Raw genomic sequence first — 20,909 nt, 5'->3', positions numbered from 1 at the left:
TTGACTAAGAATCAAGCGTTCAATCTCCATACCTTCAAATTTAAGGATTTGAGATCCTGATGGAAAAAAGGACCTTGCGACAGAAGGTCTAGTCTTAACGGAAGAGTCCACGGTTGGCAAGAGGCCACCCGGACAAGATCCGCATACCAAAACCTGTGAGGCCATGCTGGAGCCACCAGCAGAACAAACGAGCATTCCTTCAGAATCTTGGAAATTACTCTTGGAAGAAGAACTAGAGGCGGAAAGATATAGGCAGGATGATACTTCCAAGAAAGTGACAATGCATCCACTGCTTCCGCCTGAGGATCCCTGGATCTGGAAAGATACCTGGGAAGTTTCTTGTTTAGATGAGACGCCATCAGATCTATTTCTGGAAGTCCCCACATTTGAACAATCTGAAGAAAAACCTCTGGGTGAAGAGACCATTCGCCCAGATGTAACGTTTGGCGACTGAGATAATCCGCTTGCCAATTGTCTATACCTGGGATATGAACCGCAGAAATTAGACAGGAGCTGGATTCCGCCCATACCAGTATTCAAGATACTTCATTCAGAGCCAGAGGACTGTGAGTCCCACCTTGATGATTGATATATGCCACAGTTGTGACATTGTCTGTCTGAAAACAAATGAACGATTCTCTCTTTAGAAGAGGCCAAGACTGAAGAGCTCTGAAAATTGCACGGAGTTCCAAAATATTGATTGGTAACCTCACCTCCTGAGATTCCCAAACCCCTTGTGCTGTCAGAGACCCCCAAACAGCTCCCCAACCTGTCAGACTTGCATCTGTTGAGATCACAGTCCAGGTCGGAAGAACAAAAGAAGCCCCCTGAACTAAACGATGGTGGTCTGTTCACCACGTCAGAGAGTGTCGTACAATCGGTTTTAAAGATATTAATTGAGATATCTTTGTATAATCCCTGCACCACTGGTTCAGCATACAGAGCTGAAGAGGTCGCATGTGAAAACGAGAAAAAGGGGATTGCGTCCGATGCAGCAGTCATAAGACCTAGAATTTCCATGCATAAGGCTACCGAAGGGAATGATTGAGACTGAAGGTTTCGACAAGCTGAAACCAATTTCAGACGCCTTTTTTCTGTCAGCGACAGAGTCATGGACACTGAATCTATCTGGAAACCTAAAAAGGTTACCCTTGTCTGAGCAATCAACGAACTCTTTGGTAAATTGATCCTCCAACCATGTTCTCGAAGAAACGATACAAGTTGATTCGTATGAGGTTCTGCTAAAAGTGAAGACTGAGCAAGTACCAAGATATCGTCCAAATAAGGAAATACCACAATACCCTGTTCTCTGATTACAGACAGAAGGGCACCGAGAACCTTTGTAAAAATCCTTGGAGCTGTTGCTAGGCCAAACAGCAGAGCCACAAACTGATAATGCTTGTCTAGGAAAGAGAATCTCAGAAACTGATAGTGATCTGGATGAATCGGAATATGCAGATATGCATCCTGTAAATCTATTGTGGACATATAATGCCCTTGCTGAACAAAAGGCAGGATAGTCCTTATAGTTACCATTTTGAATGTTGGTATCCTTACATAACGATTCAATATTTTTTAAATCCAGAACTGGTCTGAAGGAATTCTCCTTCTTTGGTACAGTGAAGAGATTTGAGTAAAACCCCAGCCCCTGTTCAAGAACTGGAACTGGTAAAATTACTCCAGCCAACTCTAGATCTGAAACACATTTCAGAAATGCTTGAGCCTTCGCTGGATTTACTGGGACACGGGAAAGAAAAAATCTTCTTGCAGGAGGCCTTATCTTGATGCCAATTCTGTACCCTTCTGAAACAGTGTTCTGAATCCAAAGATTGTGAATTGAATTGATCCAAATTTCTTTGAAAAATCGTAATCTGCCCCCTACCAGCTGGGCTGGAACGAGGGCCGCACCTTCATGTGGACTTGGGAGCTGGCTTTGGTTTCCTAAAAGGCTTGTATTTATTCCAGACTGGAGATGGTTTCCAAACTGATACCGCTCCTGAGGGTGAAGGATCAGGCTTTTGTTTCTTATTGTGACGAAAGGAACGAAAACGATTATTAGACCTAAATTTACCTTTAGATTTTTTATCCTGTGGTAAAAAAGTTCCTTTTCCTCCAGTAACAGTTGAGATAATAGAATCCAACTGTGAACCAAATAATTTATTACCCTGGAAAGAAAGGGAAAGCAAAGTTGACTTAGAAGACATATCAGCACTCCAAGTTTTAAGCCATAAAGCTCTTCTAGCTAAAATAGCTAGAGACATATACCTGACATCAACCCTAATGATATTAAAGATGGCATCACAAATAAAATTATTAGCATGTTGAAGAAGATTAACAATGCTATGAGAATTATGATCTGTTACTTGTTGCGCTAAAGCTTCTAACCAAAAAGTTGAAGCTGCAGCAACATCCGCTAAAGATATAGCAGGTCTAAGAAGATTACCTGAACATAAGTAAGCTTTTCTTAGAAAGGATTCAATTTTCCTATCTAAAGGATCTTTAAAGGAAGTACTATCTGCCGTAGGAATAGTAGTACGTTTAGCAAGAGTAGAGATAGCCCCATCAACCTTAGGGATTTTGTCCCAAAACTCTAATCTGTCAGATGGCACAGGATATAATTGCTTAAAACGTTTAGAAGGAGTAAATGAATTACCCAAATTATTCCATTCCCTGGAGATTACTTCAGAAATAGCATCAGGGACAGGAAAAACTTCTGGAATAACTACAGGAGATTTAAAAACCTTATTTAAACGTTTAGATTTAGTATCAAGAGGACCATAATCCTCTATTTCTAATGCAATTAAGTCCTCTTTAAGTAAAGAACGAATAAATTCCATTTTGAACAAATATGAAGATTTATCAGCATCAACCTCTGAAACAGAATCCTCTGAACCAGAGGAATCATTATCAGAATCAGAATGATGATGTTCATTTAAAAATTCATCTGAAAAATTAGAAGTTTTAAAAGACCTTTTACGTTTACTAGAAGGAGGAATAACAGACATAGCCTTCTTAATGGATTTAGAAACAAAATCTCTTATGTTAACAGGAACACTCTGAGCATTAGATGTTGATGGAACAACAACAGGTAATGTAACATTACTAAAGGAAATATTATCTGCATTAACAAGTTTGTCATGACATTCATTACAAACAACAGCTGGAGGAACAGATACCACAAGTTTACAGCAAATACACTTAACTTTGGTAGATCCAGCACCAGGCAGCGATTTTCCAGAAGTATCTTCTGACTCAGGTTCAATCTGGGACATCTTGCAATATGTAATAGAAAAAACAACATATAAAGCAAAATTGATCAAATTCCTTAAATGACAGTTTAAGGAATGGGAAAAAATGCCAGTGAACAAGCTTCTAGCAACCAGAAGCAATAAACAATGAGACTTAAATAATGTGGAGACAATAGTGACGCCCATAATTTTTAGCGCCAAAAAAGATGCCCACATTATTTGGCGCCTAAATGCTCTTGGCGCCAAAAATGACGCCATATCCGGTAACGCCGACACTTTGGGCGCAAAAAAACGTCAAAAAATGATGCAACTTCCGGTGACACGTATGACACCGGAAACAAAGAAAAAAAATTTGCGCCAAAAAAGTCCGTGCCAAGAATGACGCAATAAAATGAAGCATTTTCAGCCCCCGCGAGCCTAACAGCCCACAGGGAAAAAAGTCAAATTTTAAGGTAAGAAAAAAATTGCATTATCCCAAATATGAAACTGACTGTCTGAAATAAGGAACGTTGAACATCCTGAATCAAGGCAAATAAATGTTTAAACACATATATTTAGAACTTTATATAAAAGTGCCCAACCATAGCTTAGAGTGTCACAAAAATAAGACTTACTTACCCCAGGACACTCATCTACATGAAGTAGAAAGCCAAACCAGTACTGAAACGAGAATCAGTAGAGGTAATGGTATATATAAGAGTATATCGTCGATCTGAAAAGGGAGGTATGAGATGAATCTCTACGACCGATAACAGAGAACCTATGAAATAGACTCCGTAGAAGGAGATCATTGAATTCAAATAGGCAATACTCTCCTCACATCCCTCTGACATTCACTGCACGCTGAGAGGAAAACCGGGCTACAGCTTGCTGCGAAGCGCATATCAACGTAGAATCTAGCACAAACTTACTTCACCACCTCCATAGGAGGCAAAGTTTGTAAAACTGATTTGTGGGCGTGGTGAGGGGTGTATTTATAGGCATTTTGAGGTTTGGGAAACTTTGCCCCTCCTGGTAGGAATGTATATCCCATACGTCACTAGCTCATGGACTCTTGCTAATTACATGAAAGAAATTAAATTTATAATCACAATTCAGTATAAAAATTAAATTTAGTGAGATAGAACAGTGAAATAATTCTGCTTGTGTACCATCTGAATCAACATAACACATACCGAACTTCCAAATTTACTAATCAAATCCGAAACAAATACATCTGAAATTTATTCGAATCCAAATGAAGCCGAAACGAATACATTCAAATCGAATCGAGCCGAAACTAAATTAAAAAAAAATCAGAAACGGTCCGAAACGAACAGAAAGTAATATTTCCGCTGCGCACGTCTACTTTTAAAAACCTGTTTTGATTTTTTTTTAATTTGATTTTTAGTGAAAATGTTCATATACAATATAACAATGGATGACTTAGAATGGAATACCATCATAACTTGTTGCATCTGTTTTAAAAAAACAAACTTGAAACAGTTGTTAGCTATTACAACAGAGATAACACAAAGAACAAAGGTCAACCTGTTTTGATCTTTATTGAGTGGTATTCCATGCCAGTTTGAATGGATTTTTCAATGTTAACATATAATCTATCAGTATATATCTATATTATAAATGCTCAGTTCACATGTTGTTAAATGGTAGTTTATTTTGTGTTGTGAAATGTTCAAAATATTGCTTTGAAAGTTGTACTAAAATTAAATTCGAACACTAGAATATTAATTTATGATTGCATTGAAGTGTTTGGACACTTAAACATGTATCTGCACACATCATGAATTTAAATTAATTTTAAAAATGTATCCAAACATTTTTGTTGCCACCCCCCAAACAAATTCTACAGATGTGTAGTTTTAATATTATTATTGGTCTGTACCTAAAATTATGGTTGCACTTCAATTGGTATCACTTAAAGGACATAAGATTTAAAGAGTTAAGGAAAGGTAAGAATAAGGATTGATCTTCTAGTGTTAGAAATTACTCTAGAAAATTAGAGTTAAGGTCATGTGATAATTGGGGTTAGAGTCTTAAAATAGAAATCTAATTCATTATGGATACATTAGACAAGAATAATCTATTAGCCAGCATAATACCATCGTTTCACAGCAAAAGACAAGATAACTGAGTATATCTATTATGTTTTAGTGAAAAAAATAATAATAGAAGCATCGCAGTGCTGAAAATATGATACCAAGAAGAGTGTACTGACTGAGGTTATAAGGTCTTTATGTGAATGTCATTTACATCATGTATATAGAGCTGAAAGTGAATGTCAATTTTGATGCTAAAGTGCCCGGTTTTTAAACATTCAATTAAAAACAGAGGCACTTTAATTCATCAAAATTTCCTTTTCACTCCTGTTGAGAAAAAAACTTACCTTTTAATCTTCACAGCAGCTCCAGCTTCCTCCGGTCGTTGTAAGCCATTTCTGACATCAGAAATGATGGATAGGTCATCCTCCAATCACGGCTTCCCCCCGGGGGAATCAGTGTCTGATTCAACGCCGTGATTGGAGGAAGACGGATTCCTCATTTTAGACCCAGGAAGAGGCTTTTTTGACGGGTGGAGAAAGCTGAAGCTGCTGTCAAGTTTAAAAGGTAAGTTTTTTTTCTCAACAGGAGTGAAATGTAAATTTTGATGAATTAAAGTGCCCCTGTTTTTAATCGAATTTTTAGAAACCGGACACTTTAGCATCAAAATTGACATTCACTTTAATGCATGTGAGGGTTGTCCAACATTTACAAATTAAGTTTTCCAATAAAACTACAGAATTACTATATAAAAAGACTAAACAAAAAGTGTTTTAGGAAGATAAATCTCTGTTTATGCTTTGACAAGTGCCCCAAAATCTAGAAATATCAGCGCATCTGGAAAATAGATACAGTGAGTCTTTCCTAAAGAGGACAACAATAAGACAAATTCAAGAGCACCAAGCTCTTCCTAATTTAAACTTTCAGCTGTTTTGGCCAGTCATGTGTGTGTGTGTGTGTGTGGGGGGGGGGGGGGGGGGATGCGCATTTTACACATGGTGGGAGTTAGAGGAATTTTATGGAATCCCAATGAAATGCTTTACTATGACATCACACATAAGCAGTTTGCAGCTATGTGCAGATATAGTGCAAATACTAAAAAATAAATAAAAATATTAACAACCGAATGGCTTCTGACCGTTCGATTAAAAAAATGTGTGTATATTATTTGAGGAGCACAGGGTATGTTGTTTATATAAAGAAATCATGTAGATAGTATGAGAATCTCAAGCAGTGTGTATACTGATTGTATGCTGAACATCGTTTTTACCATTTCTCTTAAATTGTCTTAATTAAATCATCATAATTAAAATAGTTGAACATGAATAACTTATCTGTACAGTGTCATGAATTCCTTGGGAGTTGGCCGCTTTTGATTTCTGGGCCTTTTTTAATCTTCTGCTAAACATGGACTTGCAGTCAAAATGTCCTGTCTCTGAAGTAATTCATACTAGGACTAGACTCATTGCCACTAATAACGGGGCGCTGTGATGCAACAGCAATAGTGAACCAGGTCATTTTTTCCCCTACACTCGCTTGATCAAATTGGCAATTCCATACAGAGGTATACATAACAATAGATAATTGCAAAGCAACAATAAATAAACTGAGACAGATTAAAAACATCTCCCCTCTAACTAGAGATAAACTTACATTAAAAATGGTATCAAAACTATATCCAAAACTTGTGTTTTGATCAATATTCTTAGTAACGTGTGGCAAATCCACTGGGTATTCCCAATTGAACATATGTTATTAGGAGAACAGTTCTTTTTTACATGATCCCTCTTTTTTTTTTTAATAGATTTTATTTTTACAGCAAATACCATAGATTAGTATCTTAGGTAATAATTCTAAAACATGGAGCTAAGACGGTTGTGTCTTAGAATATTTCATATTTAAAATTTTATTATTTTACAGAAATATTTTCATACTCAAAATAAAATATTTGAGAGCTGGTTTGCAATGAACGCACCTGCAGGGTAAAGTAGCACTTCACATGTTTTTAGAATCAAAAGGGATGTTGTATAATTTAGCCTTTTAGAGATGATTACCGTACACACTGGGCTGAGTTCATGAACTCTTATGATGAATGTGCACCTATTTTCAGTGCTAAGCACACTGTGTTAGGAACAGTAAATGCTCAATTTTAAATCAGCACATTTAGTTTATAATGAGTGTACGTCGCTTTTCCAACTATTTAGTGCATTTGTCCTAAATTGAATGACAAACAAAACAAGCAATTGACACTGAGGAATACATATATATATATTTAGTTGGCCACTAGTTTATTAAACCCATACATTTTAGATTCATAATTTTAAAAATATGTCCTTAATCTTGTATGGTGAATTTTCAGCCTCTTTTGGCAACAGCAATAAGTCCCTCACATTCCTCATCATTGGAGTTGACTGAAGATTTTCATGTGTTCTTTCCTATTTCTTGAATGTTAAATTAATTGTGATCGTTAAATTAAGTAATCATGTTTACACTGGTCTACATTGCTTTCAAAACCTCCACTCTTCTGGCTAGTAGGAGGTCGGGGTTTTATATTTATTGTTCATTAGCACTGATAGAAATGTAATACAGGTATCAGTGTCAGGGGTTCCAGTGTTATTGCAACAGTGGTTGAAAGCACCTTAATGGCCTGGTCTTTACACAGTTATGTGGTGAGTCACAAATAAAAAGCTATAACTAAATAATATTATTGTAATTGGGATTCTGTTGCAGAAATGAACCAAAATGGAAAAAAAAATGTTTTAGCTGATTTTGTATAATTTAAAAATATATATCTGCTTGTTTAAATTGCGAGATATACGTAGGTGTTGTAGAGTTGCACATATTGTGATAAATTAAAAATAATCTACATTTATTTACTACACAGTAAAATGTATGTTTATATATATATATATATATATATATATATATATATATATATATATATATATATATATATATATATATATATATATATAGTAAAATAAAAGAATGAGGAGTATGTGTCAAGCTCTGTCTAAAACCTGGAAATGATTTTCGTGGCCAGAGAGGTATGGGATACCTTTAAGCTGCTGTGTTCTGATGGTTATACTTAAAACCACTATCAAGTATGGTAGGTTATATGATGTAAAGGAAGGAAAAGGAGCACTGTAAGGTCCCAAATGATAAATAGAAAAATTCCACTATTACTATATCAATAATATGGTATAGTGTGTAGCAAATGACCGAATATCCTGTTGAGAATATGTATGACCCCACTATTGTAAATAGTTATACGATCATATAACTAAAGGTGATACGGATGAATAATTAATCATTTCCTTATATGGCGTATATAAACCAGTAGAAAATGTTGGACACAGTGAACACTGGCTGTAGTCACAGTTTTTTTAAAACAGCGCTGGTGTGCTGAGTCCAGATGCTTAAAAGTCTAAGTTTGTTTTGTATGATAAAAGCACAAAAAATAAAACAAAAAGATCAACATACAATACACTAAAACCAAAGCTGTTTAATCTGGGTCTGGGCTACTGACTAAAACTAACTCATGGAAAGTATGTAAAAGTCAGGTCCCAGATCGTGGAAATGCCCAGAAAACCGGAGAATGTGTATTGCAAAGAAAAAATATTATTTAATATAGTGGATAACTTAATTTTGTTATATAAAAATAGTATGGAAGATGCTTAACCCTTTGAGTGCTAAGCACATTTGAGGGTTTTTAATTTTACTTTTTTTTTTTTTTACTTTTTTCTTTTAATTTCAGATCCCCAAGACTTACCTTTCCAATGCTGGGTCTTGGGGGTCTGTAGCTGCTTAGATGCCTGAGATACAGGCTTCTAAGCAGCATGCCCCCTTTCCCTATATTGTTCATTTTTTTTTTTACATAAAGTTGCGCGGTGACATCATCACGTCATTACACGTGACGTCACCACGCAAAACGGGAAGCCCTGGCAATGCCTGTCACTCTACAGGCACGATCTCCCTCAAGGTGGGAGAGTGCTAGCGACGGCTCTGAGCCGTCGTTAGCACCTGAGTGAGAAACTCTGCGATGGCTCAGAGCCATCGTTAGTACTCAAGGGGTTAAAGAACCAGCAGTGGTTCGCACAGACCGTAAAAAAAGGGCTAATAAAAAACAGGTGAAACAATAAAATATATCATGAGGTGTTTTAAAATGTATCCTAAATTCTATAAAACAAAGGAGTATCATTTATAAAATAGCAATTCAATTGCTGGTGGACAATTGGCCGCGAGTCTGCAGGGGCCGGCGTTGCACCAGCAGCTCTTGTGAGCTGCTGGTGCAATGCTGAATACGGGGAGCGTATTGCTCTCCGCATTCAGCGATTTCTGTTGGACCTGATCTGTACTGTCGGATCAGGTCCGACAGACATTTGATAATTTGGTCTCTTTACCATATTATTGATATAGTAATAGTGGAATTTTTCTATTTATCATTTGGGATCTTACAGCGCTCCTTCTTTTCCTTTCTTTACATATATATATATATAAAAATAAATGTAACGTTGGTATATAGTACTCCATCAAAATGTTGTAGCAATACAATGTATTTCTTTGCTACATTTGGCCTATATTTTAGCTACATAATTGTAGTATTTATTCCATGATACATAAGTGGTTTATATTAGTTGGTGTTTACCTGTATAGCCTGCGAGTAAAATGTCATCCTCTGAGCTTCTCATACAATACATTTGGTCTCTTCTGCAGAAGAGAATGTCCTATGTTTATTCATAAAAAAGGAATGCACTCTGTTTGACCCCATGAAATTGCAGTCACCTGCACAAACTTGTTCTGCTGATAGATGCTAAATGTAAGTGACATAGATTCGTATAATACATATATATATATATATATATATATTTGTAATCTGTTTTAGCAGTTACAATTTGTTTTATCATATTATATCACTTTGTACCATTTACCTAGAACAAAACTTACTTTTTTCAGGTACAAGCATATATACTAGAAGAAGGAGCCTTATTTGGTTCTGTAGAATTTATTCATACAACATGTACAATATGTTATATAAACACACACAACTTTGACTACTTCCTAATCCTGCCTCTTGTCATATACCATATCCCTTTAATTCTGCTTCAAAACCTTCTTTTTAGTTAAATCTTTGTTTCCTAAGTAAATGTTGTTATACAAACCAGCAAGCAATAGTCATTTACTTCGGGTCTCAAAAAGAGCTACATTTAAAAGCTTATTTTGGAAATGGATTGCACATAAGTGCAACACTTAACTCTCTGCTTGTAATTAGAGCACACTAAATTTGCTAATACTGCTCTGCGCTATCCATGAAAAGTACAGGACACAATAATAAAGTTTCAGCTACTTTGGTTAACGTTTTTAATTGTCTTCTTGTAATACCAGATTGTGTGTTATTTTTTGTGTGCACAGCAAAGTGCAAGAGAACGCACCCTGTACTATCGATTGTGCTCCACTTGTAATCAAGGCCTTTGTGTTTAAAATGAAATGCTCTAATAAAACAGATTTTTATTTTTTTCTAGAATGCCTCTTTAGTTTCAGCTTCAAGATAAACAAAATGAAGGAATACTGATGGTAGTTTTTATGCATAGGGGCTGATTTATTACATACTATATGAATATTATCCAAATTGTTAAAATAATATCTTCCATGGGCTACTCACATATTTGAGGTTAGATGTTCCGTTTTGATATTAGGCCTACAAACCAATTTTTCTATATATATATATATATAGACACCTTAGTAGTATAAAGGATAAATGCATCTTTTATTTCAGCTAGACATAACAAAAAATTGCAGTGTCCTCGCAAATCCATTCAACACACTCATATATTTTATGACTTTTAATCTATTCCTGGTGAAAAGTTTATCTTTTTTTTCCCCCTCCTAATATTACTAAATATTTCTATGATATCAATGCTTTCATAACAGCTAACAGAAAATGAGCCTTTATGTTTTGCCTGTGGTTTCTTATTTTATAAAAGCTTTTTCTATCTTTGATTTGGTGGCGGGAGCTTGGATAATGAAATGCATGTTCATATTTTTCTTTTGATTGTCTTTAAATTTGTTGACAACTGTTTTGGATGGGGTAAACTTTAAGCAGTCTGTCAATGTTGCTTTGCTTCTTTTTTAATGCTATCGTGTCTTGAGCTTTTTTTTTTTTCCACTGACATCTATTATCAGATTGAAATGGCGATCGAGACACTGCAAAAGTCTGACGGTCTGTCGAGTCACAGAAGCTCTCTCCTAAACAGCCATGTAAGTGCTTCTATTAAAATTATTTGTGTGTGGTCGGTTCTGCATGTTTTACGTTAAATTCAAACTTTCGCTTCCTGTTTTCATTTGTCTATTTGCTAATCTTCAAAATCTCCCCCCCCCCCCCCAATAAACTAGCACAGCAAACACATCAAATGTTATTTGGTTACATTTGCTGAGTATCCAATATTGGGACTTCAAAACAGTTTCTAAATTAAAGGGGTATTAAACTCAAAATGTAAATCTCATAAAAGGTTTAAAGGGATATGAAGCAGAAAATATTGATTTTATGATTCAGCTCGAGCATACAATTTTAATCAACCTTCCAATTTACTTCTATTATCTAATCTGCTTTGTTCTCTTGCTATCCTTTGTTGAAAATCATACCTTGGTTGACTAAGGAGCAGCAGTGCATTACTGGGAGCTAGCTGCTGATGTATTCCTGCATATATATGCCTCTTGTCATTTGCTCACCCAATAGTGCATTGCTGCTCCTTTAACAAAGATACCAATGAAATTAAGCAAATTTTATAATAGAAGTAAATGGAAAAGTTGTTTAAATTTGTATGTTCTCCCTGAATTCTGAAAGAAAAAAAATAAGTTTCATGTCCCTTTAATTATGCACAATGAAAAAGATTTTGTTAATTTTTTAGTTTGCCTGCTTTTCTTGTTCTTTAAATTTACTCCATTGATGGAAACAGTGAAGCTAATATTTATATTGTTTTATATTTCTGTTACCAAAAAAAAATAAAGAGATTTGTGGTTTCCTTTTCCTACCCAGATTCCGTTTTATTTTATGTTTATACTGAAATCTTAGAAGCTTGATTCATTCTATTCACTCTTATTTTTTTTTGGTGGGGGTATTAATAATTTTCAGATTTTTTTATTTTTTTTAAATAATATAGAAAAAAAGCATTGCGAACTGCATGCATTTGAGTTGCTTGTTTATGATTTGCCTGCCTTTTCTTAATCCACTCACATTATAAGTACATGCATTATGCTACCATACTATGTAAGAAGATAGGACCTTTATGTGAACTTATTGGGAAACTATAAAACAATGGAATACAGGTACACATTTCCAAATCCTGAGTTACATAATCTGAAATTATTCTGAAATCCAGAATTTTTCTTTTTAAAAAACAAAATTATTAAAAATTACAGTTTTCCCCATTTATTGTTTGTATCGGGCTTGAAGGTTGTGAAGGTAATGCTTTCAGGCACCCAAATAGGTCTTTATGCCGAGGGTATATTGGTGTTGGCTTGGATATATGGGCTGGCTAAGACATTTTCAGACCAAAGGTAATGCAGAACCCCTTTTTCAGCTGAATGCATGTGCATCATATACAAAAGTGTTACATTTGATATAAATCTACCTTTAGGTTACAGGTATAAGCTGTATTATGACATGTAAATATTGTATAAATGACATACAATATTGAAATTACACTTGGTTCCCCTCTCCAAGCTGCGCTGTATAAAAAATGTTCAAATATATAAATGTTCCAATTTCCAAACTATTATGAAACCCAAGCCTTTTTATGGTCCCAATCAGTTGGGATACTGTTTTTTTCCCCCTGCTATTTTCCTTGACAGGAAAGAATATTCCTTACAATATTATAAACTTCCTTATCTTGAAATACTTAAAGTGAATGTAAATTTTAATGAATTAGTTCCCGGTTTTTAAAAATACTATTAAAAAAAAGGGGCACTTTCATTCATGAAAGTTTACATTGCACTGTATTTTTACAATTCCTTATCTTTCTCTTGTGCATAGCCGGATCGCCGATCCCCCGCCTGCTTCTCCTGCTGTACGTACACAGCAATGATGAAACTGGCTTCCTCCAATCACAGCGTGGCCTCATGAGATGGACGCTGTGGTGGTGGGGGGGGGGAGCCATGATTGGAGGAAGCCAGTTTTCTTCATTGGTAATGTATGTACAGAGGAACTGCTGGCGGGGGATCGGCGTACCGGCTTTGCACAAGAGAAAGGTAAGTATTTGTAAAAATACGGTGCAATAGTGTTTTTAAAAACCGGGCACTAATGTTCATGAAGCACTTTTGGTTTTTTTATATTATTTTGGTTAGGAAATCTATGTTCGCTCACTCATGATTATTACCAGAACTACCATTTTCTAAGTTCTTCATTGTCATACTGCAGATTGAATACTCTGCCACAAAGTCACAAATAGTGTGTGTGTTCCACTTGAAAATCTGTGTACCCAAAGTGCTTTTTGTCATTGTTATAGTTTTGTGCTTATTTTGAAGTCTAATCATTCCTCAGAATACATATAAAAAAAACTTAAGGTAAATACTAGTGTTTCAGATGCACTGTATCATTTTATTATCACATAGATGCTTATATCTAACTATAGATATAGAAACTATAGGTTTAACTCTTTATGGGGCATTGCAGTTTCTGAGCTGGTGACCTCCAGTGATTGGTGGCTATGTGCATATGCCATGTTTGATTAATCCATTGTACAGGAAGCCCTCAATTTGTTCCAATGGTTCTATTCCTATATTATTATTATTTCAATTCCAGGACCAGCTTAAATGGAAAATTATATTCTTATATTTAGAGTTCGAGTTATTTATGTGATACAATCTAAAACTATTAGCTAAGAGCTATATAACACCTAGATTACAAGTTTTGTGTTGCGGCTTGTAACGCTGAAATTATGACATTTTCAGTCTTAAAACAGCACCGCAGCTATTACAAGTGTTGTCGGTATAGCTGTACTGCACACCTTTTAGCCTGTAACGCAATGTCAGTCCCGCACATGTAAAAATTACGTTTTTCATGGGATTCCCATAGCGCCGGTATTATGAGTTTTGTGGTACAGCTAAAAAGTGAGCGTTACAGCCTAAAACGACAAGATCTGTAACGCCATCTAAAGTCAGTAGTTATGAGTTTTACGCTTCAAAGCTGTTACATAAAACTCATAACTAAAGTGTTACAAAGTACGCTAACACCCATAAACGACCTATTAACCCCTAAACCGAGGCCCTCCCGCATCGCAAACACTATAATAAATTTAACAACTAGCTAAACTAATTGTAGAAAGGTTTATACAATTAAGTGTAGAAGGATTAGCTCCACGATATATATATATGATGTAAACTCTGCATTAGGAATCACTTTCATTCATACATAGTTATCTTTATTGAAAAAAAATCTCAGTCACAACTTGATTCAATCATACAATAGCTTAGGCTAAATTTCAAAACACTTGAACCAGGTTGATTTAAATTTTACATCCACTGCAGAAATACCTATAAATAGTAACTATCAGCCGACAGGGAAAATAAAGGTAAGTAAACTATTTATTAATTAGGTATTTATTTAGGTAGCGGCGATATCGGGAGCGGCAGATTAGGGATTAATAACTGTAGGCAGGCATCAGCGATGTTGGGGGCAGCAGATTAGGGGTGTTTAGAAGTAGAGTTTATATTAGGGTATTAGGTTTAAACAGTATTTTTATTTCCCCATAGACATCAATGGGGCTGCGTTACGGAACTTTTGTTTCCACAATCGCAGGTGTTAGGTTTTTTTTTTCTGGCTCTCCCCATTGATGTCTATGGGGAAATCATGCACGAGCACATCTCAGCAGCGCTCTAATTGTGTGCGGTATGGAGCTCAACGCAACCATATCGCACGCAAAAGGCGTATGTTTGAAAACTTATGGCAGCACTATAGGAAATTAAATAACGTAACTTTTGTTGCGTTTGTTAATTTCTCTATAGCGCTCAATACTCGTAACCTAGGTGTAAGTTTGCACATTGTAAATAAAGTTGAAATGTCAGTTGCAGCTCCCAAAACACCAAGAAGTCGATCACAATCAAAGTTTATCTAATCACTTTTCTACTAAATCCAAGTTTAACGGGACAGTATACACCAATTTTCGTATAACTGCATGTAATAGACACTACTATAAAGAAGAATATGCGCAAATACTGATGTAAAAATTAAATATTAATTAAATATAAAACCTTTTATAAACGTATTTTGTAGCTCCCATTTTAGCACTGTTAATGAGGTTAGACTGGAACAGCCACTGACATGTGCTGAAAAAGCAAGAAAAACAGACACTTCCCCCTACTCTGCAAATGAAAAGACACATTACACAAGCTGGGGTCTGTATGTCTATCTATCTATTGGGTACTTATAGAGCGCGAACTAATCACACGTGAGGGTCTCAAGCTCCAAAGTTATATATTTATACATCAGTATAAATATATAACTTTGGGGCTTGGTTAGTAGTCTGAAAATCAGCACAATGTAATTTAAAAATAAGTAAATCCTTTGAAAAACATTGCTAATGGGTTGTGATCAACTCCTAAATGTTGAAATACTGTCCCTAAGTGCTAAGTCTCTTCTATTCCTGTGCAAAAATTTTATTTCCTAATACAATTTCCGTTTCTGTTTCAAGACCGTTCAATGTAAGTGCAATATGTAATTTTTCTGCGTCCCACTTTTGGGTATACACTATCGATGCTGTAATAATTGTTGGTTTGCATTGGTGTAAATTGAGAGCTGTCTGTAAGGTACTAACCACAAAGGTACACACCACACAAGCATATTTACAATAATAAAATGCATTACAGTTGCAATGAAAAAATTGGATCCCATTGGAATTACAATAAACTATTTATAAAATGAGCCTGGTCTTCTGCTTACAAAAATAGACCAACGCAATCTATTTAAACTATGTTTGTACATTTTCTTATCAATACTCAACACGTTTCAACTCTCATAGTTTAGTTTGGAAAAGAGACGTGAACATCTAGGCTTACAACTTCCTTAAATGCAAAATGGAGTCAGGTGTTCCATTTAATGAGTTAAGATTAGGGATTTGTGTTGCAGATGCCCTGTCTAATAAAGAGCCGCAAACATTTCTATTAGTTTAGTGTCTGCCTTTTCAGCAAAAACTACTCATCAAAAACAAATATCAAAAACACCTTAATAAGTTGAATTGAAGAAACGCAAAAAGCAAGGAAGTGTAGCAAAAGCTTTTATATAGACCTTGGTGTTCATTATTCCACTGCAAAACTACAAATATCCTACAAATGGATGACATTCTGCACAGTTGCTACTCTCTCTAGGCTTGGGAATCCTTCTTGGGCAAGAGTGCAGCATTCAATGCTGAAAGAGGTGATGGGGAGCCCTAGGGTAACATCCCATTTCCTACAGAAATCTATTGAGTTTACAAACAAAAAAACAAGCCATTTCTGCATTTCTCAAGTCTACAATAGATCACAATGTGTCTGGGATAAGATGAGATGATACAAAACTTGAACTTTTGGTAGAAAAGTAAAATGATATTTCTGGTTGGGGGGGAAAAACTTGCAAGCCAGCATCTAAACCTCATTCGAACCATGAAATATTTTGGAAGCGGCTTCCTAGTTTGGAGCTGCTTTTCTGCATCAGGACCTGGACAGTTTGCTGCCATAGAGAAGAACTTACACTTCCCACATATTGTGCAATTGTCATTGTAATGGAAATGTTTTCCTGCTGTCTCACCTGCACCTTCAGTGCAGATGTTTACTAAATTAAACTAGGGACTGTCCATTATTCACCCATGTCCTGCCTAACCACACCCATAACACACCCAATCCCAACAACAGTAATCTCATGCTTCCACCCGTCCAGTTACAGCTTGGCCCACAAAATCCAAATGTACCATGCATATGTCCCCATCACACAGTCTTGACCTCCCAGTCCTGGAAGGTATATAGGAAAATGTGGGAGGCATTATAAAAGGAATTTTGAAATCCAAATTGTTTCTTGACTTTAACAGGAACATAGGCCAGTCACAAGAGTATGCTTGATAGAACCTGACACAGTAAATTAGCAACAAACTTGCTTAAACAATAGGACATCTATTTTCAAGGTTGGCCAAGTTGGATTCCAAACTTCACCAGAATTGAAATGCAGAGTTATAATCTGAAGAGCTATTCACTCAGTCCCAGAAATACCTATGAACTGAATCAGTTCTGCAAGTGGGAAGGGTATAAAATCCCTTGTGCAAGTCTTATCAGTAGATAGACGTTATTGCTGCTAATGGAGGCTTTACCAGTTGTCAAGTGCTCTCTTCCATTTTCCAACCTAGACAGTGAATGAATGTGACAAAATGTACAATTATCTGTGTTTTATTAGTTTAAAGAGATTGTGCTTATCACTGTGATTTAGCAGACAATCAAAACATATTTTTATGAGTAGGGCTCCTAGTGCTCAACAGAATACTGGATGACCTATAGATGAAATATCACAGGGGGGGTTACACAATGGCCCTTCCTCAAAACTCTACCTTTGGGGTTTTATCCTTAACCTCACTATATATATTTTTCACATTTGAGCAGTGATTTAATCCTTTTGGCTCCCAGTAATATACAAATCAATCTTTGTGAGGACTGTTAGTAACACAAAAGCAGCAATAATTTGACCCTCCCTTTACTACCATTAGAACATACAAAGATGATATATTACCCCTTGGGCTACATGCAAAGAGGTGTTTTAACACCCCATGACTGACAGTAACACATAATTTAGTGTTTTTTTTTTCTTTTACCATCCTTTGCTGCCAGTAACACAAAGTAGTGGGCTACATTTATAATACATTAAAGTGCCCAGTATATTACTGGAGGGCCTGATGAAATACTGGACTGTACAGTTGAATAATGGACACCTAGTAACCCTATTATTTATAAATGATTAATGCAAAAAAAATCTCAAAGGGCTTACAAGTTTATTTTCTTTTAACTATACATTCTTCTAATTGCAAGAGAAAATTGCAATTTATTACTCCATTCTTCTCTGGGAACCAGGGGGTTAAAATAAGAGTGACGGTTAGAAAAATCGATTGCTGTATTTAAAACTTTCTAGACATCCCTTAGTCAACAGCATTTCAGTAATAAAATAGATTAACACTTTTATTAATACCAGAGAGCTTCTTTTCAATATACAGAAAAACACATCTCTTATTTGTTTGCATTGCACAGAGCACATCTCTTAGCAGCACAATACACAGTTGCTGTCACTTTAGCCTTAGTTTTAAGCACGCTCACAACTGCAGGGAGCCCATTCAGAATAAGCTGCTGCCATTTTTTTTAACGTTCAGATTATTTGTTACATGTAGCATTTGGGAAATTTAAAGAAACGCAGATTTATATTATTTTCAGTCTATGTCTTTTCACAGCAAGGTTGATGTAGTGGATTTGCACATAGAGACTGGGTCCTGCTGTGAGGGGATATAACAGGAGGAATCATCAGCTCTCCTGTTATTATGCAGAAGGCCTCTGATTTCCTATAATACAAGCACAGTTGAAAGCAGGCTACATGGATTTTCTACACATACACACTGACTTGCTAATAAAAGTATCTAGGGAACTAGTGTAGTGTGCTCAAGGGGATTGTAACAGGCTAACTCTTTTGAGTTATTGCATCATTTGTGAAATACTGGAGACCAGGTTAATAGAAAGCAGACTGCTAAAGTGCTCAGAATAAACATTTGGGCACATTTTATTATATCACACCTTTTTTATTTTTGTATTAAAGGGATATGCTACTCATTTTTTTCCATTATGTATATAAAAAAGGCAGCATTTAAGCTTGTCTTTTACTATGTAATGTTACTGCAATAAAAAAGGTATTACTGTATACTGCAATACTCTTGTTATTTTGATATAAATATATGTGTCTATATATATATATATATATATATATATATATGTTTCAGAATAACAACCTTTTTTTCCAGTCATGTGACTGTTATTGAAAAGCATTGAGAAGCAGTGCATTGATTAAAATAGCCAGTAGGTAGAGCTGTCCGCTTGTGTTGCACCAAAGATATGCAAAGCCAAGCACACAAACAGGCTGGAATTAATGAATCTAGCTAGACATGAGCTATCGAGCAGCTTTCATAGGAACAAGATCTTCCTGTCTATAAATCAGTCCAGAATGGAATGCATAAAAGGAACTGTTTGCAGAAATTCAAGTAAAGTCTGTGTTGTGTGATTATTTTATTAGGTTTATAATGCTGTTAAGCAAATGTTTTTGTTCATTTAACTTAGTTTAATGATATATTCTGTGTTGTGTGATTATTTTATTAGGTTTATAATGCTGTTTAGCATTTAAAGTCTTCATTTCAAAGCTTTAAAAATAATGTATTAGGTGTTACTTATGACAATTTTGAGAGGGGCCTGGAACCTAACTCCCTCACTTCCCATTGACTTACATTATAAACTGGGTTTCAATTTACAACTGTTTCAATTTACAATCATTCCTTCTGGAACCTAACCCCGGCGTAAACTGAGGGCTACCTGTATATATATATATATATATATATATATATATATATATATATATATATATATATATATATATATATATATATATATATATATATATATATATATATATATATATGTAAAATAGAAATGGCTGCAGCACTCCAAGTTGTTTTTTATAACATTTTTATTACAAGCAGTGAAATACAGGCGACGTTTCGGGCCTCTGCCCTTTCTCAAGCCAAGTGATTAGTACATAATCCAACTCCACCTTTTATAGGCAGTCCATGTGACACAACACAGGTGTAGATAATTACAATTGTGATAATACATATTCTTACAACAGAATAAAAATAATCAATAAACAGTGATTTTGTTTTATAATCATAACTATGCATTTTTTATATACAAAAAACTTGTGATTTTCAATTTATGTAATTCTTTACACACCTTCTTATTTTTAAATATTTAGTGTTACTGTGGGGAAAATATAAAGTGACCTTAACAGTTCATTATCTTGTCTGTGAATTATGTGAGATAATTTCATGTTAGTGATTTTTCATTACCATTTATTTATACTATTAAGAAATTTTTTTATTTTATTAAAAACAGTAATCAAACTAACAACTAAATTCTAATCTTGCAAGATATGTTTTATCTCTGATGGATGTTAAACAGGGGAATGCATACACTCTAATATTATTTACTATATGTAAACCATAACAACAGCATTCAAAATAAGATCCTTATATTTTTACAAACAACCTATTTTTTTTTTTTTTTTTATTATGTTATTCAGCACATCTCTTTTTTCAAGTTGTTCTCTTTTCTTTATGTGAATCTTGATCTAAATCATAGAAAGAAAGTTTACAGTAAATTATCATAATCATTACAGAAACAAAAACAGGTTATAGTCTTTATTTAAACCTTTAGGGTGCATACTTTCTAGTCTATTGATCCAAATAACCTCTCTCTGCTGTAGTTTTTTAACCCTATCCTGTCCCCTTCTCTGTATTGGAACATGTTCAAGGATTTGAAACCTTAACTGATTAACATTATGGTTTTTCTCTTTAAAGTG

General features: G+C 35.1%; 1 protein-coding gene across 1 annotated transcript in view; it reads left to right on the top strand.

The window, feature by feature from the left end:
• RFX3 (regulatory factor X3) overlaps positions 1 to 20,909 on the top strand; it is a 445,346-nt gene that overhangs the window by 229,763 nt on the left and 194,674 nt on the right. The window contains 1 exon segment of the mRNA XM_053702543.1: positions 11,471 to 11,545. Coding sequence (XP_053558518.1) covers positions 11,471 to 11,545 — 75 coding nt within the window.

The sequence above is a fragment of the Bombina bombina genome, chromosome 2 (genome assembly GCF_027579735.1).
Source record: "Bombina bombina isolate aBomBom1 chromosome 2, aBomBom1.pri, whole genome shotgun sequence".
NCBI classification, from domain to species: domain Eukaryota; kingdom Metazoa; phylum Chordata; class Amphibia; order Anura; family Bombinatoridae; genus Bombina; species Bombina bombina.
The sequence above is the reverse complement of the archived record's forward strand: the minus strand, read 5'-3'. Positions and strand labels throughout refer to the sequence as shown.